The 21,994-nt window shown below is 43.0% G+C and overlaps 2 protein-coding genes across 3 annotated transcripts; one reads left to right on the plus strand and one right to left on the minus strand.

Moving 5' to 3' along the window:
- Positions 1 to 1,654: 1,654 nt before the first annotated feature.
- Positions 1,655 to 9,491, minus strand: LOC133130738 (histone-lysine N-methyltransferase KMT5B-like). Its single transcript, XM_061245545.1, has 10 exons — positions 9,369 to 9,491; positions 7,682 to 7,906; positions 6,757 to 6,907; positions 6,486 to 6,651; positions 6,230 to 6,339; positions 5,719 to 5,885; positions 5,541 to 5,560; positions 5,318 to 5,454; positions 4,980 to 5,176; positions 1,655 to 4,736 (listed from the first exon to the last, which is right to left on the minus strand). Exons 2-10 carry the CDS (start codon positions 7,830 to 7,832, stop codon positions 3,511 to 3,513), a joined length of 2,325 nt encoding a protein of 774 aa, XP_061101529.1. The 5' UTR covers positions 7,833 to 7,906; positions 9,369 to 9,491; the 3' UTR covers positions 1,655 to 3,510.
- A 4,423-nt stretch (positions 9,492 to 13,914) lies between these two features.
- On the plus strand, positions 13,915 to 21,630 carry wu:fa25f02 (uncharacterized). 2 transcript variants are annotated; one of them, XM_061245537.1, is made up of 4 exons: positions 13,915 to 14,045; positions 17,073 to 17,296; positions 18,008 to 18,127; positions 18,263 to 21,630. In XM_061245537.1, the coding sequence occupies exons 2-4, from the start codon at positions 17,158 to 17,160 to the stop codon at positions 19,285 to 19,287; spliced, it is 1,284 nt and encodes a 427-aa protein (XP_061101521.1). In that variant the 5' UTR covers positions 13,915 to 14,045; positions 17,073 to 17,157; the 3' UTR covers positions 19,288 to 21,630. The 2 variants fall into 2 exon arrangements, with proteins under 2 accessions (XP_061101521.1, XP_061101520.1); XM_061245536.1 differs by having other exon boundaries at positions 14,014 to 14,302.
- Positions 21,631 to 21,994: the final 364 nt, after the last annotated feature.

The raw sequence follows: 21,994 nt of genomic DNA on the forward strand, positions 1-21,994 counted from the left end.
AATCCTTAGTAACACAAAAGCAGGTTGATTCTTTGCATAAGTACACTCACCAAGCACTTTATTAGGAACATTTTGACTTTATTAGAACTACTTATTCATGTGATTATCTAATCAGCCAATTGTGTGGCAGTGGTGCAATGCATACAGTCATGTAGATACGGCTCAGGAGCTTCAGTTAATGAACCATCAGAATGGGGGAAAATGTGATCTTAGTGACTTTGACCGTGGATTGATTGATGGTGACAGACGGTGGTTTGAGTATATCAGAAACTGCTGATCTCCTGGGATTTTCATGCACACTAGTTTCTAAAGTTTGCAAAGAATGGTACAAAAAACTAACAAAAAAATCCAGTGAGCAGCAGTTCTGCAGAGAAAAACACCTTGTTAATGGGAGATGTCAGAGGAGAATGGCCAGACTGGTCAAGGTGACTGCCTGGAAGGTGACAGTAATGCAAATAACCACACATTACAACAGTGGTATGCAGAAGAGCATGTCAAAAACACACAACACATCATAACTCTAAGTGGATAGGTTACAGCAGTAGAAGTCTAAAACATTAGTCTAATAAATACCTAATAAAGTGCTTGGTGAGTGTATATTGTTTACTTGTGGATATCAAGTGTTTGTTTGTTTATATATATATATATATATGGTGCAAAATGCTGATCATTGTTATAATGTATTGCTTTCTCTTTGTGGCTCAGGTGCCTTTTCTCCAACCCTAGTCCCATGGAGAACAAAATGGTCAGCGGGTTTTCGTTTTCACTCGTTTCCCTTTGACAGTCAGAAACCAACTTAGAACCAATGAAACAAGTGTGAAGAGTTAACTGTGAGAACAGCTTTACTTGGTCAGCTAACGGCAAAATCAGCAAAGATTGCAGTGTCGCAAGCCCGTTATCTTCGGCTGAAACAACCCGGAGAAGCATTGACAGTTTTGCAGCTCCGTCTAGTGGCAAAATGTTATTACTGCAGCACACACACAACACAAATCGTGCTAAAGGCACATCTCACTTTCTGGGGTTTTTTGGTATCATTTGGTACCATTAAATGTTTCTAGATTGGCATTGACAATTTTCTACAATTTTCCGACAACTAGATAGATTTGAAATGGCTGGTGCATTTATGGTCTACAGCAAGAAAATCCACTTAAAATAACTCCAAAGCAACTTCCATCCATCCATCCATTATCTTAACCCGCTTATCCTGAACAGGGTCGCAGGGGGGCTGGAGCCTATCTCAGCATACATTGGGCGAAAGGCAGGAATACACCCTGGACAGGTCGCCAGTCCATCGCAGGGCACACACACCATTCACTCACACACTCATACCTACGGGCAATTTAGACTCTCCAATCAGCCTGACCTGCATGTCTTTGGACTGTGGGAGGAAACCGGAGTACCCAGAGGAAACCCACGCAGACACGGGGAGAACATGCAAACTCCACACAGAGAGGTCCCGGCCGACGGGGATTCGTACCCAGGACCTCCTTGCTGTGAGGCGGCAGTGCTACCCACTGCACCATCCGTGCCGCCTCCAAAGCAACTTGAAATTAGAAAATGAACTACCCATTTAATTTAAGCATACATTTCTTAAAACACAGATTTGCTATCAAGATTATCAAGCTGAAACATTTTTGGGTTCATACTGACACTTTTCATTAGTATTCAGGATCTACTGACAACTATTTATTTTGATATCAACAGTTATTCCTTCAATATCAAAATGTCTGGTGATCTTTTTGTAATTTTCCCTTCCTAATTTCCCCAAACCCTCCAGGAAATTATGTAATGTAAAAACCCACAAATGTTTTGTTGCAAGTTTGGGTGCCAATTCTTCCTTTTCTGGTGACACATATGAAACAAGGGGTGTTTAACTAGTGAGCTTGCTTTGAACAATGGAAATGATGGCAATAAAACAGGTACTTCTTGCAAATAAAATTTTATCGTATTTTCAAGTATTCAAACCTGTTAAATAAGTACAAGTGTTCTCATGATTTACACAGTGGACTTCAGCCTTGCACCTTCTTTAAATACTGTGTACTTTATCCAGCTACCCCTCTGCACACAAAGCTATATTTTCAGAAGGCTAACAAATATTTGTAATCAATCAATTAGAATTTCAACCAATGGATGGGTACTTAAAAACACACATAGTACAAGTATGGGACACATGGGACTGCACATGGTGCACAATGAACATATCCAAATGTAGCTGCTGGTGATATAAACAGTGCTTACAAATTAATTGGTATTCATTATTCCCAATAATCCCTTCTTCAACAGTACAACTGTAAGATCAATGACCTACAATAGAACCGAAGGAATGATGAAAGTGACTTTTTGGCTCAAGCTAATGCAGTTCCACATGTGGGGCAAATATTTTTACACTCATTTACAAACATTGTGCCACCACCAAATATCCAGTTGACTAATAATCTGAGAAGAAAATTTGCACATTAAGTTACTGTGAATTTGCCGAGTAAAACGGATGTGTCAATAGCGTCAACAGCCACAAGCATTGCACCCGTAACGGACATGCAACATAAAAACTGCGAAGTTAATAATGAAGTGACCGATTAAGAGGATTCTGGTACAGGAGTCTGATGACTTATTTATTGCAAAACATGTGGCTTGGAAGCTGTATGTCGAACTCATGACCGGAGGACTGAATCACTGGCTTCTACAGCCACGCAGAGCACAGGGCCACAAGAGTGGCAACAAATCACATTAATTAGCACCCCGATGACACAAGCAAATACTGCAGTCTGCAGTGAGTGGAAGAGGGGAGCAGCACTGATTTAGCCATCTGACACTGCAGCCAGCAGCAGCCTGTTTTCATTGAGTTTCTATAGTGTAGAACGCAGGAGGTTGTACTTGAGGTTATTGTACAATTCCAGCTGCCAGGGACAAACAGAACAAAAGGCCTTCACACTCAAAGCACCAAATACACAGCACCAACACCTTTCAGAGTTTCAGAAACACCTCTAAGAGGGCTCAAAGACTGTTAGTCTTTGAGCAAGTATTTTAAAATCAAGTCAATATCTTGTGCTACTTCCTTTAACATTTCAGGAGACAGAAGTATATGTAGACTGTATACATACACATATATGCAGCTTATTATGAACCCTTGGAACTGGTAAGAGATCTAAGGATGAAGGGGGAACACGCACAGGGATTCCACATGATGACATCACTGAGTAAGTTACTGGCTCCTCCTTGATCTGTTTTCAACAGATAAGAATGGGCGAGCGACACAATTCAAAATTGTGAGGTGAGGCTGGAAAAAGTCCAATAAAATTCCAACTTGGGAAGTGTTCATATACTGTACACTTTCTACAATTATATGCATTATGAATACAGAAGTGCCATGATTAAAATTTACAGTAAAGTTGAATTATTTTACAGCCCCATTTCTCATTCATCATGAGCTTGGTTCATTACATGTATTTCAGTTCTGAAGTGGTCCCACTGCTGATTGGAGGGACAGTATGTACATTAAGGGGGAGGGACTTATGCGTTCAGCCGCAGTGATTGGTCCTCGCGTCTCCGGGAGGAGATGTCTATGTCTATGGAGTCCTTCCCCACGATGAGCCGCAGCCTTTTCGGCGGCGGCAGCGGAATGAAATCATCGTCAAACTCTTCGTCAAAGTAGTCGTCCTCTTCCTCGGAGGGCGCGTCCCCATTGCCCTGTGTGGCGAGCATGCAGTTCCCCGTGGCGGCCTCCGGGGGGAGCCCCGCGGGGGAGGCCTCGCCCGAGTCACCCTCCTCCTGTTTCACCTGGATCTTGACTTTGGCGGAGCTGCAGTGGGCGGCGTGGCTCAGTTTGTATGCGCCGGCCTTGTCCCTGTCGGGCTCCTTGCTGAACTTGATGCTGATCTTGGCGGGGTTGAGCCGCTCGCCGTCGCCGGCCTCGTTCGTCCGGCCTCCGCTGCTGCTGCTGCTGTCTCTACGGCGCCGCAGCGTGAGCTTGGGGATTCCCGTGCTGTTCTCCAGGATCAGCTGCGCGTCGTAGCGCGTGATCTGGCGCTTCTTCTTGCCCTTTGACCTGTCCCGAGCGGGTGGGGCGTGGCCGTGGCGGTCCTGGCGCCAGTCGGCCACGCCCCCCAGGGCGAGCACCTTGGTGTAGGAGCCCGCCTCCTCCAGCTTTATGGGGCGGGGCGGGGGGCGGCGACCGCCCGGGCTGCAGCCATTCAGCTGGAGCCCCTGCATCATGTACTCCCCAAAGTCCTCCGGCTCCGCCTTCACGATCACGCCCCCCGGCACGGCGCCCCCCGGCACCACCCCGCCCGACTCCACCTTAACGCTGGCGCTCCGCACCGCCTGGGCTGACCTGCGAGTTCTGTAAGTGCACGTCAAGCCCTCGCTCAGAGGGTACTGATTGTATTCCCTCGCCGCGAGCCGAGTGAGGCAGCCCCTGGCCTCCCTGGCCTCCCCCCTGGCCTCCCTCTCCCTCTTGGCCGGGGCGGGCTTGCACAGCGGTGCTTTGGCTTCTCTCAGGCCCGGCCGCGACGTCTCCGTCTTACAGCCTTTCAGCTCCGCCCACTGCCCCCGGCTCCGCAGATTCACGTTGGTGAGCGAGGGCCTGGCGGGTGTGGACCGGAGTCTCTTTGGTTCCCTGGGGTTGCTGGAGTGACGTTGTTTGGGGGGTGAGGTAGATGTAGGAGTTCTGGACAGAGACCGCCGTGTTACCCCTCTGCTCATCTTTTTCACACCGCCAGCTGTCCTTTTCCTTGTAGCTACAACAGAAATGAGAAAAACACATCAAGCAATTTACCTTGAAGTAATACCATGCTTGAATTTTGCACATACACAATAAAATATTAAAATACCAAAATACCAAAACCAACCTAAAAATGGCTAATAATAATAATACTACTACTTAGCCTATACACACACCTCAAGATGATAACACAGTATGGCTGGATCAGACATGAAGCGATAAAGTGTAGTGTCATGCGCATTCGCACAGTGGAGCTCACATGAGCGAGGCGGGTCCTGGGAGTCTGTGTCCGTGTGAGACGCCACAGACTGGCTGTCGGAGCCCCGGCTGCCCTCGCCCAGTTTCTTCAGCCGGTTCAGCCGCTTGTCCGTCTCCCTCAGCCCGTACGCACTGTTGATGATGGGGGCGGCCGCAGGAAGCAGCCCGGGTTTGGATTTGAAAGCGCCGGTTCCGCGTCTGAAAGCCGTGACGGTTTCTCTTTAGAACACGCACAAACTCCGTTCCTGCTCTTCACTTCTCAGGTACACATTAACATTTAATTAACACAAAAACCCCAAAAGAAGGATGGGGAAATAGGGGAACACACGGAGCGGATACCTTTCACAGGTGTAGCATTCACAGAATTCGTTGTTTTCCCCAAAGAACCCGTCGCCGTAGTAACAGGAGATTTCCTCCCCCGGTTCGATGTCCCTCAGAACCTTCACACAGGCTGTGTCTCGGCCCGTGGAAACAAACTGGAACACATGAGCATATGCTCACTGCTTTTCCAATTACTGCAAGTGCTTTTAACATAACCGTGAACCTAAAACTTCAAACTCACCTTACAATTTGGTCGACAATCTAAAAGAAAAGGACAAAAAAAGAAAGGGTTACAGCATCACTGAAATGAGAGAATGGCAGTATGAAGCAGTGTGTGTGTGATGTGGAGTGCGAGGTGGTCTGTGCTGCAGTCGGTTAAAGCAGGGGCGCAGCGCGGTCTGTAGTTTGCGGGTCAGTACCGTGATTGATGAACGCAGCAGGCCCGAGCCACAGCTGGGCGCAGTTCTTGCGGGTGGAGTACATGACGCTGAAGTCGTTCTCTCCGTGCCTCAGGAGCATGGCCTCCTCGCTCTCCGACAGCTCAGCGATGCAGCCCACCAGGTACTCCATCTTATCGTTCCTCTTCCTGTCAAACGGAAAGAAGAGCGATCCACTGTAACGCCACCGGTCACACAGGAACCGCACTGCTAAAAAGTCTGTCTCTGAAACTCACGTTTGTAATGAAACTGAATATATTTAGTAGAGAGTGGAAAATATTGGCTTGTTATCAGGTACCTTTACATTGTAAGATGTTCTAATCCCACTGGCAAAGTACATTAATCTAAACTATAGCACAGCGATATCACTAGAACATTAAATGATTCTGAATATGTAGAACATGGACTTTGGCCTGGGAAACCCAGAACAGTGCCTGCAACACTACGTCTATTTAGATCATCATTCAGAGAAATGCATGCTTCTGAGTCTCACCATTCTTTTGTTGCGACAATCTTCGCTCCGTTTTGCTCAGAAGAATACCGATTACAAGGAAGAATCTCAAAACCGCTATCAGTGGCAAACATTCGCAAATACACGAATACCTGCAAATCAAAGACATAAATCTGAATTGTGATTTTATGCCAACATTCACACATCTTCACATAATGCGTAGACATTATAAAAGTGACATAAGTAGACCAGGGGTCACATTTTAATGACATATTACATGCTGTTTGAAGTTCCTTACATGTTCTTTGAAGAGTTTCTCCTGGGCCTTATTTTTGGTAAGGCAGTAATGTCTGGCCCAGTCCCCTGAGACCAGTGCATGGAAAGCCTTCTCCAAGTCATCATGCTTCTTAAAGCGCTCGATTACATCTTTCAGTTCTTCCTGCCTTCCCTTAATGGATCGAAACCTGTGGAGACACCAAGGCACTCAGACACTGCTGCTCAATGCACACCTGCGCACACATGGACAAGCCACTCTTCAGGAAACAGCTGGCAAGTGTAGCAGCGCAAACCTGGTGTTCATCTTGTGAGTCTGAAAGCCTAAGTAGGGGTCAAGGATGAGGCTGGTGGTGAGGTCATCATTCTCACACAGTTCCTTAGCAGTCATTCCTGAAGAGGGGACATAGCGCCGTTCTGCCTCTAGGGGCGCTGCTGCATGGAACCCTGAAAACAGAACACAGCCTCAATCAGCCTGGACACATTACCCCACCCCCCTGCTACCTGAACACTAGGCTCCATTTTTGACTGCTGCCCACCAACACAACTCAACCTGCTGTCTCCTAAATTGCCATAAAAACTAAAGATTAAAATAATAATAATAATATCATACTTATTATAGGCTTTATTTATGGGCGGCCTGTAGCGTAGTGGTTAAAATAGGTAAGGTTAAGGTTAAGGTAGACGACTGGGACCCACAAGGTCGGCGGTTCGATCCCCGGTGTAGCCACAATGAGATCCGCACAGCCGTTGGGCCCTTGAGCAAGGCCCTTAACCCTGCATTGCTCCAGGGGAGGATTGTGTCCTGGTTAGTATAATCAACTGTACGTCACTCTGGATAAGAGCGTCTGCCAAATGCCATTAATGTAATGTAATTTAGACCTCAAGCTGTACGTAAACCTAAGATACACAACGGGTGTCAACTGAGGAAAGTGTGTTTGGTGGGAGCACTGGTAAGCAGTGTTTGGCTAGTTAAGTTTGGTCACTTTTGCTTTGTTGTTTATTTATTTGTTTGTAAAAAAATAAAAATAAAATTCAAATAGGCCCTGGTCCTTATCTTTGTCGTACAGGTAGCAGTTGAAATTGTCCTTCCCTCTTGGGTCTTTCAGCGCACTTATCCCTGGTTATGGGCATGCACTTTGTTGTACGTCGCTCTGGCTAAGAGCGTCTGCCGAATGCCATTAATGTAATGTAATGGGAGCAGAGCGGCAGGACACTCACGGCGGCTACTCCTGCGGCTGCTAGGGGAGGAGTTCTTGCTGTGTCGGAGACCGGCCCGCTGAGAGTGCAGGGGCGGGGCCTGGGGTGTGGCCACGCCCAGTGCCTGATCACTGGAGAACCGGGTGCTGTGTCGCCTGCCATTCAACCCCATGTTCCTGGTCTCTCCCAGCCACTTCCCTGGGCCAGGTGCATCCAGGTGCTTTCTGGCCCTGAGCTGGAAGGGCCCTGTAAACCGAGAGAGAGAGCGCAGGTGTGTCTGTCAGCCGTGGACAGAATGGGGCTTGACATAAGTGTGCCTAAAACCACCCATACACCTGTACACATGCACCAGCTCACATTACTCAGCTCTACTTACCTAAACCTTTGCTCACACAAGAAAGTACAGATCAAATTCACCCCATTCAGCATGACACAGTAGAACTGATAAGACCACACAAGTTTCAGTACTTCCCAAACTATAGGACAGAAAACGCATGTTTCACACTAGAGGCCGGGTGTCTTCCCATTGCTCGTACTATATAGTTAGTCTGGTGCAGGGTAACAGTTGTGAACTACAGTTCAGAAACCTCATCTAATGCTCAATCCATGCCAGAGACTGCTTCTCAGCACCGCAAAAGAGAGGGGCATAGTGATTCTTAAACACACTGCCGAGCCGACAGAATAATGCACATTTATCAATGCTAGTACAAATCACAATGGTATGCAGTGCATAATGCCATGGTAAGTATTTTCACTTTTTAATCTGAATATGATTTGAAACATTTCGTTTTACAGTTATCGAGATCGATTAATCATTGAAGCCGAAATATCGTTCATTTCTGTTGTTGGTAGAGTGCTGCCACCTGCTGATTGCTGCATCGCTTGCGGAGTAACAGTTAGCCGAGCTAGCTGCACTCCAATAACATTAGTGCTAGCAGCAGGCAAAATAATATTGATGTCTGAGCTACCTAAGGTTACTCTGAATATATCAGACGGGTCAAAAAATGTGTGATGAGGTAGCCATCCTCTAAAATGTAGCCATCACATGTGCCGTCTGCAATACTTAGCTAGGAGCTAACCCTAAAGTATAACTTACCTTTACTACACGAGCTAACGTTAGCCAGCAACTTAAGCGAGCATTCGAGGCAGAATTTGGTAATTAGTTAGCTAGCCACTAATACCACCCAGAATATGCAGCATCTCGTTGGATAGATAGTTCTAATTGTTATTCCTGACACTTGACACAGAAATGGGGTTAGCAATGCCAGCTTACATGAAAATCAAACTAGGCTAAACTAGGCAGTATAGCTACAATACAACAAAAGCTGGCTGGCTAGATAAGCCATAGCTTAGCAATACGGCTATCTAGCTAGCTAGCTAGCTAATTAGCTTTGGTCCCAATCGAGAGAATTGTATCTAACGTTAGCTAGAATGTCCATCGAGTTAGCAGGGAAAACAGAATTAGGTCGTGAGCTGCTTTCCATTGCATTCAAACAATAGCAGGGCGCATGACATGTGTTTGTAATATAAGAATTGCAAAGGCCGAAACCACAAGTCAGCCTGATTATCGCCGGCATCAGCTCATGCACTAGAAACAGCAAAAGCTAGCCAGCTTAACAAGCTGGCCATCCTGCCATCATTTTTATTCGGAAAAAGTAAGAAACCAGGCAGGGATCTACCCCACCTACCGCAAAACCAAAATACTCACTGACTGTAACCTTTTTCTGGGTTATGGATGATCCGTCCTACGAATGTAGGTAATCCAGTAAATCCATTCGATAAAATATCGGAGGAAACAAAAATTCCCAGAAATTATCATTAAAATTCAATATGGCGGCCAATACGGGTGAGCAGAGAAGAGGCGCAGCACTGCCGATGACAAGAAATAGGCCCCGTGGATATTTTTACTGTATGATCACGACTTAAATCTAAGCCCAGTTTGAAAAGTGTTTAATTGCATCCTTCTGTTATTCAGTGGATACTTTTGCAATCGCGTAGTTATTGATGGCAAACAAGATCTTACAGTGGTTTAAAAACCTTCTCGGAAGTACACAAAAGTAGTGCTGCATAAACAAGGCATTGACATTTTCCCTTTAAACCGTGTTATTCTCAGGAAAAAGATTGCGCGACTGAGTTGGGAACTTCATAACTAGTTTTAATTTCTCAATACAGCATAAATTCGCCGCACACCCAGGTGAAAGGTTGGAATGCGTTTAACTATACAACTGATATATTACAAGTCTAGATAGCATTGATTAGGTTGGTCAAAATCAATGCGCACAGATTCCCGTGGTGGCAATCACAGTCGGATTCTCTATTGCATTATATTGTACGTAGCTTGCTAGTAGGTAACGGTCAAAATGTATTAGAACATTCATTTAACGACATGCGCTACATATGCTGATTTGCTTAAAACATGTAATCGCTTTTACACAGTTACCGACAATTCCCTACACTTGCCTCATGGCAAAAACGCAAGTGCGTAGAAATGTACTATTAAAATATTTGCATCACTAACTGTACACATGAGCAACAGATGTTTAGCAAATAGAATATTGTTCAAAACACAGCCTCTGTGACACAGGAGTGCAGAAACCTGTTCCTTATAGTCCTACTACAGTGTAGCGGATGACAAAAGAATCCTTAGAAAGAAAGGCGAAGAAAAATCTCTTCGTAACTCTTCAACAGATCAGGAACACTGTCCAGGATGTAGGGGTAGATGTGTCAAAGACAACCATCCATCGAGCAACCATCAAGAGAAGGTTGACCATTACATTACATAACATTACATTACTTTACATATACATTACATAGCCTCAAGATGCAAACCCCTGGCAAGCCTCATTAATAGAATGGCTAGGTTACAGAAAAAACCTCGAACAAAGTGTTATGAACAGATGAGACCTGTACCAGAGTGATTGAGAAAAAAAGGAACACTCAGTCATTATCCAAAACATACCACCTCATCTGTCAGGCGGTAGTGTTATGACCTGGACATGTATGGCTGCCACTGGCAATGACTCATTTGTGTTCATTGATAATTTCACTGCTGACGGCTAATTACATCTGTTTGTGCCCTGGTTTCTGAAGAGTGTGCAGCCTATAGGTTTATTGGAAAAAATATCAAATAACTTCAATGCTTAAACTTAAACTTTTAAACTTAAAATTTTGTCACCTATTTTTATGCAATTGTTTGTGATATAGCACAACGTGAATGTGTGATTTTTATTCTTCTTGACATGCATAGCTATTTCTGACAATGTGGCTTAAGAGGGTAAATAATTAGGTTTGTTTCATATTGAAGAATGAAGAAAAATTATTGGATTGCAACTGTGATTGAAATGAAAGCAAACACACTTAGGGGATCCCTAGGACCGTGGTTGGGATCTGGGGCATGTTCAATCTGAAAACATTTTGCTACGTTTTACTACGGTTTCTTTGTTGAACGATATATTTTCTCCCAATGTTATGCAACATTTTACAACAGGCTTTGAGGTATGTTTGCAACCGTTTGGTAGGTGTGTAGCCTGGGGGTGTGCCTTGCTGTAGGCCTATGCTTGAGAACACCTTCTCAGACGCCATTGGAGCAAACTGTACTTTGTCAGTCAGTCTGCCCTTGGTTTGCAACAGGATGTTCAGTGCGGCACCTTTTCTGTTTAAATAAACATTTTGCTACGTTTTGTCAGGGCTGAACGTGGTCCTGATGAACCAGTGTTGGCTTATACAACCAATTAGGTCATTTAGCCAGGGTAACTGGTGAAAACAAAAACCTGCATACACACTGGTCCCCAGGACTGGAATTGCCCATCTCTATTCTAATGAATGCAAATGTCCCAGGTTTTTTTCATAATGTAGATCAGGGATAATCAAATCACATATGAGGACTGCTGGTTTTCCAGCCTCCCATTACCTGGGAGTCAGGTGTGAAGACAGTATGGCCAATCAGTAGCACTAATTGTTCAGCTATTTACCTGGGAGAAAAGAAAACGGGGACGGATTTGGATTTGAAGTCCAGATTTGATTATTGCGGATGTAGATCTATGTCAAATCCTTTGTATTTATTTCGAACAAACAACTGTCATCACAGCATATTGTAGTGAAGCAAATAGCTTCTGCATCATCACAGCCTATTCAGCCTACCCTGCTGTGAGGATGTTTCTTTTGTTGCTATAATCCAACACAGGTACCAGCAAGCCTGGTCATGGAGAGGTGCAGGGTGTGTTGCTTTCCTTGTTAATTAATTTATCCTTATTTAATTGATCAATGAAAGCAGTTGATAACAAAAACAGCACTCCCTGCAGCTCTCCAGGACCTAGGTTGCCGACCTCTAACCCAACTTATACCCAACTTTAACTTTGAACATGTATTGAACCAATGCATTGGTTATCATGGCTGTCCAGTCCTGTTCTTTGAGCTCTCACCTCAACCCTAATCTGGCACAGCAGCTCAACCAGCTGTTGAAAGAGCTGTGATTTATTAGGGTTGCAGTGAAGCTCAACAGCAGGAATAGTCAAAACTAGCCCTCAAATCCAAACCCAGACCTGGTTCTCTTTCCTCCCAGATAATGAGCAGTTACTGCTGATTGCCCAAACTGTCTTCACACCGGACTCCCAGGTAAAGGGAGGGTGGAAAACCAGGAGTTAATTTTTTTAAAAGTGAATTAAAGTCTTGCCCATGCAATCCACAGCCTTTATCATAAGGTAAGCCCGGGTATAAATGAACAGCACTTGCAATTATTATTTACATTTTATTTTATTTTATATCATTTCTAAATTAAAGATAGGTATGATATTTTGATATCACTGTGTGTGTGTGTGTGAGTGTGTGTGTGTGTGTGTGAGAGAGAGAGAGAGAGAGAGAGAGAGAGAGAGAGAATTCCCTCTAAAGCAGGAAAGCTTTATTCAACTGATCACTGTAAAGTTTGATCACTGAATATGTAAGTCATTCTTGCAGACACAAGCATGATCATTTTGGGAAGATTCCTTGAGTCATGCAGAATACAATGTATGCACTGTGATTTTTGACACTGATTTAAAAAAAACATATTTTTTCTTACTCCTCTGACACCATTCAACCAATTGTCATAATTCGGGGAATAGCTGAAAGGTTATCAAAATATTTTTTCTTATGAGTTTTGCCAAACTGCTCCCACAAATTCTGTGGAGAATGGGCTAATTCCTAGGGTCTTTATCACGAAACAGGATTACTAAATTAGTTGGATAACTACATGGATTAAAACGCAGAACCCTCCCAAATCTGGAACATGGACTGAAGTAAAAAGAGCTGTTCTGGGTTTAGTGGATTTTTACAGCTAACTCCGTAAACCTGCTTTGGGATACAGGCCCGTGTAAATGGGACAAAACTTTCACAGGTGCATTTGGATCCACTAGGGATTTTGACCACAATATGTAATGCTCTATAGCACCACCTTCTGGTAAACCAAGTTTTGTGATTTAAAAAAATAATTGTTCTGGCATTCTTTGGCCTGGATTATGTGCCTAGATAAGAATTACACAGTTATTTCATTTCTGCCATATGTTGATTTCCATGAATATTGCATTAATAAAATATTGCATCCCATAAAATGATCTCCTCAGAGACCAGTGGACCAATGTTCATGAAACACAGGATTCCTAGTCTTTGCAGTATGATGATGAAAAGTTGTCAAGAGAATTGTTGTATTCCAAAACTGTCATGCACTCCCAAAATGCGTGGCGTATATAGGTAAAAAGGATGTGATGTGTAGCCTCTGAATAAACCATGCAACCAGGATAAAACTTCCATTAGCATGTTTAACTTGTCACATGTGCCATCAACATTTTGACTCTTAAATCCTCAAGTACTTGGCCTACATTAAAAATCCTTCCATCGCAAGATGTTTACAATTTCTTATTTATGATTATTATTTACTTTATTTTACGCATAAACATTCTATATGGTCTATGGCACAAACGCATGCTACACACTTGAAACTTTGCCTTCACAACCCATACGCAGAATGCTTATGGGTGCATGCTCTGATGGAAGGATAATGCATAATACATGTGTAATAATACTTCCATCGCAAAATTGATTATAATTATTATCATCATCATGTACCATTATAAGCATTCTGCGCATTGGTTGTGTAGGCAAAGTTTCAAGTGTTTATGGCATAGACCATAGAGAATGTTTATGAGTAAAATTTATAATAATTATTTAAAAAAACTTTTTTAAACGATTCGTCATTTCCTGTGTTAATTTCTCCCGATGTAGCCCACTGAACTGCTCAACGAATAGCAGCCTGTATACTGCCCGACGTTATATCCGTTCCACGCTGCAAACTTCGCCCATTGTTTCCTGTGTTAAAATCATAAAATCCCATGCAAGGCTAGTAGCTGTGAAGGTATGTTTGATGACGTTACACAGGCTGGAGCTTAAACGCAGGGGAAGAAACTTTATCCAGAGCTACTGAGGAGTAACTGTTAATGCAAATTGGAATTCCCTGACTTGTTTGTGAAAACATAAACAGTGACTAGGTATCGACCTTCACTAGCTGTAAATAGCTACTGAACAGTTATGTGCAGGACGATTTGGGCATAACAATCAACAGCGCCATTGCCTTTTTGCAATAGCTAGCTACCTAGCTATTTATCGTCTCTGGTAAGTAGCTAACATAGCCAGCCGACAGTCTCGAAAATCTTAACGTAAAGTTTTCAGGGTGTGTATAATGTTGAAGAAAAGAAGGAAAGAAAGAATGCTGTACCGATTTAGGCGTAGCCTGATGGGGTGATGTATTATCTGAACTCGAGGGTCCAGCGTATCGCGTTATGATATCTCATTTTCGCTAGCTAGCCACGTTACTCGCTAGCTATCATTACATTAAACCTGTATTTCCCCTTAATTTGCGAATTTGGTTATGCTGGTTTACATGAATTCTCGCCAACCAGTTTACTCGTCTGATTTGAATATCCAAATAAGATTTCCCCCCCCTATGTTCTTTAATTACCCAGCTGTTCAGGTGTCTTTTGATTCAGCATGTTTACTAATAAGATCACTAAGTTAGTACTGCGCCTTGCACTGTTGGCCTTCATAAACAGCGTCTTGCATCGTTCAAGTTAAGACTGTCTGAAGCTTTCGTTTCGCATCCAACAAGGTTAACGGTCAATACTCGTGTTGCATCACCCGCATCCGACTACTATACACGTGTAACTTTTTGTAGCTGTGTAGTTTAAGGCCGTGTTTTCTCTAACCTAGCCTAATCCTGCAATAGCGCTCACTTTGTCACGGAAGAAGATATTTTGATAACGGTGACTGCTTGTCACCTCTATGCTTAATTATCCATACTTCGCTACCACTACAATTTAAGCACAGATTTTAGAAATTGACTTCGTCTGTATTCAAGACAAGGTGGAGCTCTGTTCTGATTGATAATGTCTTGTCTTGCAGTGGACTATGAGCAGGGAGGCCTGTTTAATAGAAGCTAGGCTAGGTCAGTGGTGGGTAGTCACCTGATCCCCAGTTTCACACGAGGTTGAATGTTTAGCTTGAGGGCAAGGCACAGTGCACTATGTTTACTATTAACCCGGATATATTCTTCCATGTTTAAATATGAAGGGAACGGGTTATACAAGATGCTTTTGGGGAAACATTTGAAAAGCAGAGAGTTTATGGTTTCACTGGTAATCTTGATAAAAAAAATAAAAAAAGTGGGATGTGGAAGTCCTTTTCATGAAGGAAACCATGTGACTTTTGGAAAAGAATCTGTTAGGACTGTGATGTCGAAAACGGGAATGTCTGAGTGCAGACTGCTTCAGTTGAGGATTTTTGTGAGTGCAGACTGACTTAGGATGGCAGTATTTGAGAACAGGGAACCAGTGGAGTGTCACAGATTGCAAATGGGCATCAGGCAGTGGCCGTGAAGGTCCCTGGCATAACTCATTGTTCCTTTCGGCTCTGCCGATTGACCGTCTGTCCTGAGGCAGTGGGACTCAGCAGCTTGTGCATGCAGTGGGAGTGAAATGAAAGGCTAGAGTGGGTCGGGTCTGTTGGCACCACCAGAGCAACAGGGCAGGCTAGGCCTCAGTGCTGTATGTTTAGAACTGAGTGATGTGTGATCAGCAATTGATCATTGATAGTCAGTGTGCTGCAATGTTTTACATGGCTAATCGTATGGGTACAGAGCCTTATTTATATTAGCAGTGCTAGTGCACGTATTTCACACAATACACTTCACACCATCTATTGGAGAGTGAGCGGTTTCTGTTGTAACTGCTGTCTAGGGGTTATGGAATAAAAGTTTTTGAGAAGTAGGCCTACGTGTGGTACAGTAGCTGCGCATGTCAGGGTACTCCAGCAATAAGCTGTAAAATTCAGAGCTATCGGTCTACACTCTTTGGGATGTGACCATTATTGTTGACAATTTTGACCCATCAATTTAGTGATGGGTGGTGTAAATGGAAAGGTGGTTATTGGAAATGGTGGTTTGAATATAAACTGAGACTGAGATCTGATCAATGTCTAAGCTGGCACATCCCTGGGATAATGACTGGGCAAGGTCAGCTTTCTTGTGGTTACAGACTTGGAGTTTACTTGCATTTTTCCTGTCAAGTGTAACCTTATTTTATTCATCTTGGGTCAAGTGTACAAAACAAGTTCTGATAATTAGGCTATGTTTCCTTGAGCAAATGGGCGAACATGTTCTTGCCGTCTTATTGTGCGATAACAACCACAGACTAAAAATACATGCAACCCACTCTTCAGCCCACAGAGGATACAAACACTGTCCTACTCAGCCCTTTTCAAATGTCTACATTATAAAAGAAAATGCCATGCCCACTGAGGATCAATTGAAGTATTATTTTCAATTCATGTAAGGCAATTTTTTAAGACTAATGTAAATATTAATCTGGTGAATATAATGACTACTATTTGTAAAGAATGCTAGATTGCATATTACATTAAATATGTTTGTCAGCATTGAGTAGCATGCTTTGTGGAAAGCAAGGGAAATGTAGGTCACTCTGCATGGGCTAAATATTGGACAGAAAAGAGGTGAGTGTGTAGGTGATTTTTCTGGTATAAGTGCAGACAGATAACACTTATGTTGCTGGAGGGGTAACCCATATAGATTATAGGAGCGATCAACAGTCAAAGTGCCTTCACTTGTCATTCTCTCCCAGAAATCATTCACCATGTCTGAAGTTCACCAGAAATGACATTGCGATATTTGTGCCATTCTCCCCAAGAAACCATTACCAGCATCTGTTCTACTCCATGTCAAAACAGTTTTTGCAAGCATAATGCTGTATTTTATTTTATTTATTTTTATTTTATTTATTTTTCTCGTGCAAATTAGGCTAAGGCTGGGCATTGAAGCCCAAGATGCAGGAGGAATGAATCATCACCGGTAACTCTTCATTTTGCTCCCCAGTGGTGCAGCTGCGATGGTGATGCTAACCTAGCCCTCGGCGTGAGTTCTTCCCACCTGGTCCCTTGGAGTGCGTCGCCCTGTTGCCATGACGTGGTGCAGGCTTGCTGCCACGGCCGCCCTGCTGCTACTGCTTGTGGTGCCCTGCCTCTCCAGTCATACTGGGGAGTCTCCCAACCTTCTGGCCAACATGACCCAGAGCAATCGCTCTATATGTGCCTCTGCATGTGAGTCTGGCCAGGCACGCCCGTGTGATGCTGTATAATGTTTTTTTTTTTTTTTTATTGATATAAATTAGGCTATTTTCAAATTGTTCAGTCCGTACTTATTTAGGCATTCATATTTAAAGAATAGGCCTATTTTTCCCAGGAAAGGAAATTTGCAATGTTGCATCGTAGCTTGAAACAGGATGAACTCCACACTTTCAAAGCAACTGTGATACAAATGTTTCAGGAATGGGGGTAACTTTGAATCATAACTCGTAACTTGGATGTCGAAATACAATTCAACATATTAAATTGATGTATTGTTTTATTGGTTGCTTTTATTACTGTAGCCTTATTTTTAATCAGACTCCTCCTGGCACAAATCAGGGGGAAAGCATACAAAATGTCCTGGTTATTTAATATCCCTCTGAGCATGGTGAGATGAGTCATTAGGAACTGGGTAGGTGTTTGGTGCCACCTGGACAGTTTCCTCGAACGTACATAGCTAGGCAAGTGTCTTTGAATGAGCTACACAGTTAAATGGCCAAGATGTCTCCAGACGTCTGAAGGACATTGACTTTCACAAGTACGCATAGCACTCTTTCCGTATGTTCTGTAACCTTGGTGAAGGCACCCATGACAGATTATGAATGTCACATATTTTGAATCAAAGTATCTTTTTTGCTAGTAACCATCTCCATGTACTAAATGCAATTTGTTTTTCCTTCATAGGTGAAGTCACTGCACGCTGTAATTTGTCAGTCTTTGATGAAGTGAAGAAAATGTGCTATTTTGTTAAGTGTCCCAGTGACGCTGCCTGCCAAAATGTATCTGTGGAAGAGCTCCGAAGCGGTATGTATGTGTTTAGGTTAAAACTTGTTTTTGCTGCAGCATGCCTCCTTAAGGATCAATAATGAATTGATTTAAATGCATCAATAGCAACCATCGAGCTACAATTGATGGGTAGCATTTTGTTTTTTCTTTCAGAAACTGGTGGTCATGTTGAACCTGACCCTGAACCTGACCCTGAACCTGACCCTGACCCTGAACCTGACCCTGAACCTGACCCTGAACCTGGCCCTGGACCTGACCCTGAACCTGACCCTGAACCGGACCCTGAAAAACCAAAATTATCCATGTCTCCAAATGCTTCTCTTCCTGTTGCCAGTCTTGACTTGTTGCCCCAAGAGCACCAGTCAAACTTGTCATTACCCATCCCACTGAACGGCAGCAACACTGACGTAGCACTTGACAAGGGTACAAAGAATATCACTTCACTGCAAATTGGCACGCCAGTCAACTCATCCAGTGATGACTTGACACAGGGAAGCACACATGTAAACATCTCCACAGCTACAGCTGTTAGTCCATCTCAACTCACAAGTGAGGTCAGTCCCACAAACCTCACTACCATTACCACCAAACCTGCTACAACCATGACTATAATGAATACAAACAAGTCGGCGACTGCAGCAGTTACACAAACGACCCAAATCTCGCAGAATAAAACCTCTGCAACAAAGCTGACGACCACAAATCCAACAAAACCAACAACCACAACTGCAGGAACAACCGCAGCGGCAACAACTACAACCACATCACTGTCAACCTCCACAACCATCAAGACAACCTCAACAACCACCATCTCCAAAACACCACCAGCTACCACCTCAACAAAGGCTATGGTCACGGAGATGCCATCGCTGACCACAGTGAATATCCCTGGGACCCCTGCCTCCTCAAAGAGTACCCCTGTCACCACCCCACCTAGGACTACTCCCGGGAAGGAGGGTGGAAATGCCAATAAAGCCATTCTCGATGTCGATGCTGGTCCACTGACCAGGCAGCTGATGGACACCAGCTCATTACTGGCCGTCCTCCTGTTCGGCCTGATCTTCTTCCTCGTCACCATAGCCCTTTTCCTCACGCAAGCCTATGACAGCTACAAGAAGAGGGACTATACTCAAGTGGACTACCTAATCAATGGAATGTATTCTGATTCAGGTGTCTGATGGCTACAGCTGGGTGAAATGGTGTTTACATTCCAAAAAATGCACTTTTTTTATATTTATTTTTGTTTGGTTTTTGTTCTTTTTTTGGAAAGAGGATTATAAACTTGCTCAAGGGTTGAACGGTGACACGGATATGGTTCCACATAGATCATGCAGTAATACACAGGTGTGGTGTTCTGGTTACAGTTAGTAGAACATCTTTGGGGTTTGCATTTTTTTAATAATCACCCAACACTTGCTGTGCAGGTACGGTGTAGTTACTGTCCATCCATGATGTTGACACACACTGCCCTATAGCTCAACTAATTTGGATTACTAATTTTGTTTTCCTTTTTGAGAATGAGAGCTTCTTGGCACTGCAGAGCTGCTGATGGGAATTCCAATCCTACATTTTGAATGTGTTCCTTTATATTCAAAATTAAAATTAACAGACTTCTGCCTTGCTATGGAAAGGGAGTGATACTATCGTACAGAATCGGTATGATGACATTAGTTGCCAACTGATTTAATAGTCTTTAACTCAAATAAACATTAAGTTCATTAAATGCTTTCATTGAATTTGTCATTTTGGGAATGGCAGGTTGCCAAAAATAAAGTGAAAAATGCAAGCCCTAAATATGTATTCTATGTTCATACACCAACCGCTTTCACTGTATCTGGGCCATACTGTGTAGGCAGTGTTTTCTGCGTGTGCGCGCATGATATTTACGCTTGCGATGCTCTCTCTGATGTAGCTGGTACATCATCTTCATCTGCAGAGCCTCAGAAAATGTGACTCAACTTTCAGTATTTGATAACCATCAAACGTGGAAAGGTACAGTTTGTTTTCGCAGTGAATAACTCATTTTAATTTGACGTATATGCGTGCGTATTAAAGGAGGATTTTTTATTTTTTATTTTTTTTGGGGGGGGGGGGATGTCCCAGCATTTCATTCCCTGCGTGCTTTAGGTAAGACGTAATAATCACCAGCCGCGCTCACCTTTTTTTTACATTCCATTTAATGGGTAAAGAATGAATGCCAAAACAATATCCAGAACTCTGGAGCACATCCTTCTGAAGCCAAGGGAATCACACAGCCATTATAAAGTGCATTCAAGCAGCAAGAAAGTTCAAAGGGAACCTTTCTAATATTTTGGGGCTGCTGTCAAAGAATAGCACAAATCAGAGTTTTATGTGCCAATTTCTGTTTGTATAGTCTTAATGATGCACTGCTAAAAAATGAAACGGGTTTTGCAATAATAAAAGCAGGCTATGCTTTCCATAATTTCATTTAACCAAGAAATGTCTGTCTCTGGCTGACATTTTTTATTTACACAAACGATACAATATGTGTGATGTTTACAGATTAGTGCTGTATGTGTAGTACCCTCTAATGAGGACATCTCTCCCTTTGTCGTACTCATTATGCTGTATCTTCAGGAACTGTATGGTTGTACAATTAATGTGTACAAACAATACGGTTAATTGGCAAAAGGTACATCGCATTAATGTTGGAAAGAAAGTCTGCCATTATAGCGTAGTAAGACCCTGTGAACGTGACACACTGGATGTGATAAAGACACACTTCCTGTTAGGCGAAAATGTACAGTAATGACTGAAAATTGTCAAAAAGGAAGTTAAATGATTTTGGAGCAGAAGGGGTTTGGTGTTTGGTGAGATGGAGGAAAATATAAGGTATTGAGGGTTGGATGTAGTAGAGGTAGGCTGGAGGGCTACTTTCATTTGGGAAATTAGTAAAGCTGTTTGTTACTTTTAGACCACAGCGATTTGTCCCAGCATTTACCTATACAATGAATCCATATTTATTCTTCTTCTGCTTAGCCCAAGGTTCTACAGCCAACAGCTCATAAAAAACATATAGGAACTGTCAGTTCATTTAGTAGCCCTTCAACTTATCTACTGCATTACTGCAAGTAACGGGTGTGTCTTTTAAACTGATTTCATTGTAATGCCCCCCCCCCCCCCCCTAAATGGGAAGGTCTGAGGGAGGAACACATGCTCAAGACATTAGAGGAAAATATTGTGTATCATGAAACTGGTTAACTGTTATAAGTAAAGTTCAATTGAACCACCTCCTCCCCCTTTATTCTATTGTCTATTTTATTGACAATATGTTATGTCTGATCTGATTGTTTGTGTAACAGCTAAGTAAGCCATTCTGGAAATGGTCATGGAAAAATGACTTTGCTTGGAAAAGACAACAGCTACTAAAACTGTAAAACCAGAAGTGACTATGCAGGTTTGAGGTCTGATGTGTGTGGGCCATTTTTCTAATGTGGGTAATGTAGGAGGACACACAAAGAGTACCTGTAAAATAAAATAAATCAAGTTCATAAATACAAGCATGAGTAAAGTGTCCATGTGAACTAATCCTTACCAGTACTACTACTACACTGTTACCTATTTTTCATGCATTTGTTTATTCAGTTTGCATTTAAACAATCTTAATGTATTAACCATAAACTTGTTAAAAATCAACAATCGTGTTAGGAAACGCATTTGCTGAATATAGCCTATTCAGTTCTGAATTAAAAATGAATTACCTGGTTTCAGTCGTTCAGGGGCACTGAAGCAGCACCATAGTGGGATGTTCGGCATTGGTAAGTTTGTATGACGTCCTATGTTGCTAAGGCGTAGAAGAGAACTGAAGACTCGTTAGTGAATCCGGAATAGAGATTGATTTCACTTAAATTGCATACTTACAAA

Source organism: Conger conger, chromosome 6 (genome assembly GCF_963514075.1).
Source record: "Conger conger chromosome 6, fConCon1.1, whole genome shotgun sequence".
Taxonomy (NCBI): domain Eukaryota; kingdom Metazoa; phylum Chordata; class Actinopteri; order Anguilliformes; family Congridae; genus Conger; species Conger conger.

Bases quoted from the DNA above. Each gene is read 5' to 3' on its own strand.
- LOC133130738 (XM_061245545.1), bottom strand. From the start codon at position 7,832: ATGGGGTTGAATGGCAGGCGACACAGCACCCGGTTCTCCAGTGATCAG. The intron at 6,908-7,681 runs GTGAGTGTCCTG...TTCTGTTTTCAG, and splicing joins CAGCCGCAGGAGTAGCCGCC to GGTTCCATGCAGCAGCGCCC. The intron at 6,652-6,756 runs GTTTGCGCTGCT...GTGTCTCCACAG, and splicing joins ACTCACAAGATGAACACCAG to GTTTCGATCCATTAAGGGAA.
- wu:fa25f02 (XM_061245537.1), top strand. From the start codon at position 17,158: ATGACGTGGTGCAGGCTTGCTGCCACGGCCGCCCTGCTGCTACTGCTT. The intron at 17,297-18,007 runs GTGAGTCTGGCC...TTTCCTTCATAG, and splicing joins CTCTATATGTGCCTCTGCAT to GTGAAGTCACTGCACGCTGT. The intron at 18,128-18,262 runs GTATGTATGTGT...TTTTTCTTTCAG, and splicing joins TGTGGAAGAGCTCCGAAGCG to AAACTGGTGGTCATGTTGAA.